Source organism: Ipomoea triloba, chromosome 7 (assembly GCF_003576645.1).
Source record: "Ipomoea triloba cultivar NCNSP0323 chromosome 7, ASM357664v1".
Classification (NCBI taxonomy): domain Eukaryota; kingdom Viridiplantae; phylum Streptophyta; class Magnoliopsida; order Solanales; family Convolvulaceae; genus Ipomoea; species Ipomoea triloba.
The window spans coordinates 5516065-5525465 of NC_044922.1; the positions used below are offsets into that span (position 1 = coordinate 5516065).

General features: G+C 38.7%; 1 protein-coding gene across 1 annotated transcript; it reads right to left on the reverse strand.

Annotated features, from left to right (window-relative positions):
* Positions 1-769: 769 nt before the first annotated feature.
* On the reverse strand, positions 770-4459 carry LOC116024636 (amino-acid permease BAT1-like). Its single transcript, XM_031265578.1, has 8 exons — positions 4189-4459; positions 3839-4099; positions 2908-2926; positions 2558-2777; positions 2284-2465; positions 1677-1966; positions 1457-1586; positions 770-1328 (listed from the first exon to the last, which is right to left on the reverse strand). Exons 1-8 carry the CDS (start codon positions 4290-4292, stop codon positions 963-965), a joined length of 1572 nt encoding a protein of 523 aa, XP_031121438.1. The 5' UTR covers positions 4293-4459; the 3' UTR covers positions 770-962.
* Positions 4460-9401: the final 4942 nt, after the last annotated feature.

The window sequence follows — 9401 nt, forward strand, 5'->3', positions numbered from 1 at the left end:
ACTTAGAATTCTTACCACTAAACTGTTGTGGTTTCCACAGCCACAACTTAAATTCTTACCACTAAAATTCTTAAATTTGTAATGCTTAAGCTCAATTTTATATATTTTTTTCTCATAAAATGTTGGCATTAAAATCCAATGAGTAAAATCTACAAGTAGAATTACAAAGATTTTTCAAAAACTCAATATAAACATACCTAAAATTTGCACATTTTTATTAGTTTGTAACTTATATTGCAATGTGAAAAGACATTTGTAATATTTTTTTAAAATTTTAACATTATATTTATTTTTTTTAAAAAAATCATAATATAAAAATTTTAAAGCATATTGTTTGAAATGTTAGTTTTTTTTTTTTGCAATATCAATAATTGTAATTTATTCATAGATAAGATATAGATGAGTATGAGAATTTTCTACCTACCTTAAATTGCTTTGGAGGCCATTTCTCCACTCTATGATCTTTCTACACATATGCTACAGATTTTTCTCTATAATATATTCTGTATGATTTTTTTTAAGTTAATAATTTATTCTATATGTCAAGTATTTTACTAGCAATGAATTATTTCATATTTACTAGAGAGAAGTGCCATTTTTCTATGATATTTACCGTGCATTACATTTTAATAGTTTAATGATATCCATCATTTCAAATTTTAATAAAAAATTATTTAATATCTTTTTTATGACGAAACAAACTCAGAAGCTGCAACCACTATTTAAGAATGTGTACGGAGTAAATCTCACATTGTGACCCACCAACAAAGGACCACAAGAACACATTGAACATTCCATTATAATATAATAACTTGGTGAGTAAGGGTTGTTGAATAATTTGTAACACAAGAAAATCTAGAGAGGGAGGAAGAATCAATAATAAATTTCCCACATTGTGTATATGCAAAAATCTTACAATTCGTCAATTCCTGTAGTGGCTACAGATTTCTCCCGTCTTACAATTATGCATCTCCACTTGAAGAGTGACCAATATTTGTAATAGGACCTTTGAACCAATGCCTAGCACCAAAAATCCATGAAGAGACAACCAGAACAAGAAGGCCTCCTACTGCTACTGGGGTGTAGTTCAGATTTTTATGTGTAATAGGATATGCTACAGGCAATGAGAAGAGCACAGAAATGGTGGCCACCCACAAGACCGAAATCCAACCTACGACGACCCCATAGCGCCCCAAGTTGAACGGGCCTGGGACGAAAGATTTCCGGGCCAAAGTCACTCTAAGAAAGGATGGCAGAGCGTATGCAATGTAAAGTCCGATGGTTGCTATTGATGTCATGGCTTGAAATGCTACTATGCTTCCAAGAGACTGCAGGGTTTTACAGTAGTAAATTCATAGTGTATTAACGGGGAACACAATGAGATGAAATTCTGTTTACTTTCCGGGGGAATGTTGCATATTAACACACGAAAATCAGAGAAAGAGTTCATACATACCGTTAGTGCCATGCAAAATGCAATTAGAGCTGATGCCCAGACTGCGTTAATTGGAACCTCTTGCTTGTTTACTTTATGCCAGAACGCTGAAAATGGCATAGCTCCATCTCGCGAGAATGCATAAGCCATCCTGAAATGATTTTGATTAATATCCTACGAGGTTAAAGTCTCTTAGGCCTTAGCAAAGAATTATTTGTGTTAGTAGTATGTTAAGTTTCACCTTGAGTTGCTAGTCATTGAGCTCATTCCACAGAAGAATATGGCAACGGCTATAACACCTAAGCAAACAATTCCACCAACACCGCTGCCATATCTAGTCTTAAACACATCATAGAACATTTGAGCGATAGCATAACCACCTGCATCGTTATCTTGGCTCAAAAGATGTGGGATATCGGTGACAACAAAAGTTATACCAAGTATGTAACACCATCCAGCAAGAAGCGATATGCCAATGGCAAGTATGATTCCTTTCGGCCCATTCTTAGCAGCATTCTTCGTTTCCTCTGTCTGCAATAACAGGTTTTCAGAATAAGGAATCAATTTCACATTTCATCTATACAAAATTACTCTATTTAAGTAAACAATGCTTCATACAATACAAATTGTTAGGAATGCTTTTTAGAACCAGATGCTTTATAAGTTCACGATTTAAAGGTTAACCAGTATAATCAAACAGTTTTCTGGAATGCAACCAAACACTGGAAAGGAAAATGTTTTCTGGAAAATGACTCATTTTCCAGAAAACATTTTCCAGAAGTCATTTTCATACTTTTCAAACACACCCTAAAATAAAAACGAGAAATGCTACCAACTAGACAACTCACCATATTTGCAGATGCATCATAGCCCAATAATGTATACTGGCTCATAAGGAGCCCCAAGACAAATATATACACTTCGCTATGGATTCCAACCCCGTTGTCAGTGTTAAAGTGTGTAAACACGAACTTGGCACTGGCTCGTTCCTTTGCAACTAACGGGACCAAAATCATAAGAAGAAAGACACCTGAACAATTATACTACAGTTAGAGCTCCAAAATATATTTTCATTAATCTAAGGCATACTCGAGTGGATAGAACAGGCTTGGTTCTATGTACCAAATATATTCCACGCAGCAGCTATCTGTCCAAGAAAGGACAACAAAGATATGGGAAGGCTATTCAAGATTGCCTGTGATAGAAGAAGTCCACCATGTATAGCAATAACTATGTATTTAGATGCTTTATAGCCACCGCCGTTCATTCCACCTGTGCTAAGGAGAACCATCACTTGAATCAACTGTGCAAGTGAAAAGTTTACGCTAGCTGACACTGCCCACTGTAAACAAACATTTCTTCAGTGGTTAGAACAAACTTTTACGGTCTTCCAGAATGATAAGCATACAGAGTTGAATTAGACACAGGGGAATTTGTAAAATGGTAAGTGAAGTAGCTGTTTGTGCTGTTACCTGACCAACAACGTTGAACCTGCAGGGGGAATGGGATGAAAGAAAGGAAAATTTTCTTAGAGAATTGGTAAGGCCTAAATGCAATCTTTTCTACCAAAAAGACTAGTTATGAACTGCAATATTAGCACTAAAATGAGTACCCTACAAAAGCATATCTAATTGGGGTTCAATCAATAGTTTGATAGTAAGCTACCCTTTCCTAGTATGCCCAAGTTCAAACCACACCTCTTTTATCCCATCAGACGTACTAAAAAGAAAGCTAAGAAAACAAAATCAATTTTAGCCTATTTTTGCCCACAAAATGCAAATTTCCTCATCATGACTCGACAAGATAGTGAAAAGGTAAATCACGGAGACTCAATAGCTCATTAGGTGACAGGATTTGGTCCCCACAAGAGTTCACCACGTTTGTAACTCCGAGGTCTAATCTTGTGTCTTGCTCACAATCTACTGCTCAGAAACCAACCGTTACCCATGCAGGCAATTTTAACCTAATTTTGCCCACAAAAGACTGAAATTTTCTTTGACAGGATAGTGAAAGGATAAATCATGGTGATTCAACAGCTCATTAGGTGAGAGGATTTGGTGCCCTCAAAGAGTCCACCAGGTGTGTAACTCCCGAGCTCCGATCTTGTGTCTTGCTCACAATCTACTACTCAGGAGCCAACTGAGCTGCCCATGCAGGCAATTTTAGCCTATTTTTGCCTACAAAAGACTGAAATTTCCTTTGACATGATAGTGAAAGGGTAAATCAGGGTGATTCAACGGCTCATTAGGTGAAAGGATTTGGTGCCCACAGGAGTCCACCACGTGTGTAACTCCCGAGCTCCGATCTTATGTCTTGCTCACAATCTACTACTCAGAGCCAACTGAGCTGCCCATGCAAGCAATTTTAGCCTATTTTTATTAAACAAGGAAATGGAAATATTACCAGCCCGTGATCCAAGAAGCAAAAGGTGCCCAACTTTGACCAGCAAGCTTGGCACTCCAATAATAGAGACCCCCTGAGGTGGGATAAGAAGAGCAAATTTCAGCCATGGATAGCCCCACAAACATTGTGAAGGTACCTGCAATCACCCATCCATACACCAGTGAAACTGGGCCGCCAAAATTCAACCCAGTGCTGTAAAGGGTGTTCACGCCGGTAAGCACGGATATAATAGAGAACGAAATCGCAAAGTTGGACAACACCCTGCACCCAAAGTTCAAGAACCCATTAAGCTAGAAGAAGATATATAAAGCAAAATGGATAAAGAACGAAGCTTTATTTAATTTACTCACGAGAGGTCGCGGTTGAGCTCTTGCTTGTAGCCGAGCTCGTGAAGCCGCGTATGGTCGGAATCAAGAGAGTGTTTGGGTCCGCCGCCGTTTGAAGAAATGGTCATTTTTCCGTCACCGCCGTTACGCTCCGAACGTTAACTCTAACCTACTGCTATTGGCTTCTTGCTTCTTTGTCGGTCGGTCTGTCTGTCTGATATTATGAGGAGTTGAAGTTCTCCTGACATACGGAAGTGCACGTAGCCGAAGGGTACGTGGGAGGACCTCTGAAGAGTAAAGCCTCTGAATCTCTGATCACTGACACTCATATATAATAAGCTCACAAGTCACTATAAAGTGGTCCAATTCGAACCGTAAAATTCCATGAATCTATGGAAATTTGGCAAAGCTACGATACAAGTTACCACAAATATTCATTTTCAATAATTTAAAGGGTTGTTACGACATGCATCGTATTACTATTCCATGAGAACAAAATTTCTACAGGGACAAATGTTAAATCATTCCTTTTAACTAAAAAAAAAAGAGGAATCAATTAAAAAATAAAAAGAAACACAGATCGTATATATTTATATAAATAGGTTCGCGTGTAATGAGAGTCATTATATTAATTTTGCCTAAACAAGTGTCCAGATCAACAATGATTAAAAAAAATGACATGACAATTTAGTCTTTTTGCATCTAAGTCAAATTCAAGGTGTATGATATTTTTCTTTAAAGTGTGTGGTTTTTGTTTTTAAGATGCGTTGTTGAAACTTAAGTGTTGTGTTTAAAACTTTAGGTGCGTGATTTTTCTTCTTAAGGTGCGCGGTTTGTATGCTTAAGGTGCGTTAGTTGTTGAAACTTAAGATGCATCAGCCTAAGGCCTAAGGAATTCAACTTTTTGACATTTTAAATCTAGTCAAAGGAGGATTATAATGATTTTTTGATAATAACAATCCTTCTGGGATCGACCAGTGCATCATGTTTAATACTATGTAATATTTATCTTGTATTATATATGTTCATAATATGTGTTCTATATTCTCATAAAACATTGAACTCTAGGGTACATCATATGTATTTCTATTTACTATTTAGTAGGTTTAATTTATAATGTTCATAAAAAATAAAATTTAATGTAAATAAACATTACACCATAGGTGCATCATAGTTGTAGTGTGTGATGAAGAGTATGCATGGTTGCTATTTGCTAGCCATGATATCTTGAAATGGCTTCGTTTTAAATCATAATTCACGATATAGTGATTGTTAATTTAATATTGGATATATGAAATTATTATTAGTAACACGACCAAGGAATATAATATTAATGAGAAAAAGATTTTTATGGTGTTGTACATATAAGTGGACAAACATGCAAGATGTAGATGCGAATTGTTACGTATATCAATCGAAATAAAGTTAATCCAGAATGGATGTTGTGTTGGGTTGTTTGTTCCATTTACTTAAATAATCTTAATGCAAATCGGTTTTGTGCAAATCTACTAACCTTGATTTGGACGTCTAGCCACAAATGCGTCATTTACTGGAATTTTTTTTGAATAAATAAATTAAATGTGAAAATTTAAATAAAAACTTACATTCGACCCATTACTATGATTCATCTTTTAATTCATTTTATGGTGCATGTTTTTTTGTGTACGCGCATCTGCGGCAGGAGCATCCGCCCTGTCTAGGTGATTCTTCGAGACATCGCCCTACCAACGTATGTCTGGAGAAGAGTATCAATGATATCCGGAGGATCTTCTGGAATTAGTGTACCACATCTCCGGTCCTGTCCCAATTTAGCCAATAAATTTGCGCATTTATTTCCTTCACGAAGCACATGCTAGAATCTCACTCTTTCCAAACGCCTAACAAGTTTCCTCTTCCATAACATTAATTATCCGGATCAGCGTTCGTGCACTCGATGGCAGCCTCCGAATCCATTTCAATGTTAGCCCAATTTTAACAATAAAGCCCACGACCCAACTACCATTATGATCTCTGACCATGCCCCCGCACTAGTCAGCCCAAAATTTGCTTTCGACGTATAGTATTTAATTATAACTTTTTAAAGTTTAGAAGTCTAATTACTTTTTATAAAATTCAAAGTTTTATTTGACCATTTTTTCAATACTGCTACAACTCTTTTAATTTGTATTAAATATTAATATGTCTTAGCTTATGTTTTATTTATTTAAATATTTAAAAACAATATAAAAAAATTAATTTTATTCTAGAAAAATTACAACATATTTTTACGAACTTCCAAACTAATGTTTTTTTAGTACTACTGACTCTGCGATCTGTTACAATGTAGTATATGTTTATAACTAATTTTATTTAATTAAACATTGTTTCGAAATATTCTGTTTCATTTTATCTAAAAAAAATTATCCCACCTATTATCACATTTTGAATACTGTAAAATATATTAATATATAAAAGACTTTCTCTTGCATTTGCATGAAAATTATGGTCCAAAACGCTCCTAATACATGGGTATACAATTTTTTTTTATTTTTATTTTTCAAACAGCAATAAGTGTATACTTGTAATTAGGTATGATTGGATCAAAATTTAAATGGCTTCATGATCGGAAGTTGGGTGCACATATCAATCAATGATTTTGTCTGTGAACGCAATTCAATGTAATAATTGTACAAATCTTTCAAGTACCGAGTGGGTGTGGATGAAGACATGCAAAATGTGTGATTCTGTGACCAATCATTATTATGGGGACCATGGTCATTTAATATAAAAATAATATATATTCAGTATAAAAATAATGTACATTATATTCAGAAAATGTATATAATTTATGTATTGAATATACATTATTTTGTATAATGTACACTCAGTACAAAAATAATGTACATTAAAAACAAAAATAATGTACATTTTCTTGTGTGGACCATGGTCCACTCAATAATTTGCCTTCTACGACTTACATGGCCGGTGGCCCATTTTGTGATGCCTTTGGTCTGCCATATGAATAATAGCTGAATGGGCCAGGAGTGGTAGGTGGAGTTGGTCCGACTAAAAATGAATGATATTAATTTCTAATGCACTTTCGATTCATGATCGTACAAAAAAGGTTTATTACTGTGATTTTGGCTTCTCTCATAAATATAAATAATTAACTTATTACGCTTTACATTTCATGTGTAATTTGTGAATTATTACACATAAACGGAGGGTATATTTGATTGACAGGTGATGGGTAAATATGCACATGTACTAGTCGGTCCGTAAATCACCTGTCCGTCGGTCACCCAACCTGTCCGTCAACGGTCACCCAACGGTCCGTCGACGGTCGCCCGGTTCGTCGGCCGCATGATCGGAAGCAACACACCTTGTGGATTGGAGGCTCACGAGCGCAACAGTTGCTTGATGTGACGACCGACAACTTTTCGGGAACAGAGGATCCGTGTTTTCATCACCTCGAGCAACTCAACCACTTCGAGCAAACCGATGCGCATTTTGCGGAGTGACAGCCCATATGTCCTCCACTTGCATATCAGACACCATGTGCATAGTGAATCCACTTTGTATAAATAGGGGTCATTCCCCTCACTGGAGGGGGGACTCATCAGTACTACACTAATACACTTGCGATTTGCCGATTGTCTTTCTCCTGCTTACTCTTTATCACTGTTCGTCACCCGTAGAGCGATATAGCTTCGAACCGCTCAGTCGTTGACCGGTAGACCGACCGTCTGACCGGCCGAGCGACATTCTTCACTACACGTAACACACGTATCCGTAGCGTAATCGTAGACCCCGTTTACATTTACGCTATCATTGGCGCCGTCCGTGGGGATTGAACGAGTCACTCTGTTCTATCCCTTTATCTTTTCTTTCTTCACACTATTATCCATCTTAAGATGACGAACAGTAAGAAAAGTTTGAGCCAAACTCATGCGCGTAGGGGGAGCCCGACTCGGTTGGTCGGACCTCACCCTGACAATGTAGTTGAAACACTCCCTGAAGATGATCTACGTCGGCAATTGGAACGATCCAGGAGCCTAATGAACGAGTTGACATCCAACCAGAGGCAAGATGCACGACCTACCCAACCGGTCAACCCGAATGCAGGCGGACATGCAAGGCAAACGAGCTTTCAAATTCCAGTGACATATGCCATGTTGCCCCCAACTGGCCAAATGCTGACTCCACCACCAGGTGCACTTGGGGGGAACCCGTTGCAAGGGACTCCACAACAAGGATTGACTCCGGTGTACCAACCGTGGCCGGGAACTCCCGGATACTATGTTGTATCACCCACTCCCCAAATGCTTGCAATTCCTCAAATCCCTGCCGTGGAACAACAGGCGCCCCGACCTTCCCAGAGGCAACAGTCGCACCCCCAACCTCAAGATCGTAACTTGGAGGAAGTCCAATCTACGGATCGCACACGGAGGTCCGATCGAGAGGGACGTCGGTATGACCCCATTCAACGTAGGAGCGCTTTTGATCGCATCCGGAATAGCGTTAGATCTCGGTTGGGGCCCCAAAATAACAATGAACACGCGAGACAAAGACCCCAAATGACTGTAGAGGAAAGCAGCACTGGGAGTGCACAACATGGGGACGCCCATTTAGCTGGCAGAAGGGTCCGACCTGTCGGTCGGGTGAGTGATCGGCAGACCAATCGAGTAGGCGATCAACCGGTTAGGGAAGAGAGGCAACTCGATGAGGAGGATAGTCCCCGACTCCAAATGGCCAGGATGCAGGAAAGAATAGATCGTTTACAACAAGAGCTTCGCGAGAGAGTCGGCGCGGGAAAAGAACCATCATGCTCGCTGGTTGCCACCCCCTTTACGGACGACATCATGAGTGCCCACTATCCGCAGGACCTCCAAATCCCGCTGGCTCACACTTATTCCGGAAGGCACGACCCGCAAGAGCATGTCGACATGTACTATGGCAACATGTTGATGTTGGGAGTAAGCGATGCGGTCATTTGTAGAGCTTTCTTCGCTACCTTAGTCGGTAAGGCGGCCGAATGGTTCAAGGGTTTGGAGCAGGGGTCGATCAGAAATTTTGGTCAGTTGGCCGATAAGTTTGTAAAGCGTTTCGCTGCAAGTAAATCGAGAAAGAAATCTTACACTTGCCTNATGTTGGGAGTAAGCGATGCAGTCATTTGTAGAGCTTTCTTCACTACCTTAGTCGGTAAGGCGGCCGAATGGTTCAAGGGTTTGGAGCAGGGGTCGATCAGAAATTTTGGT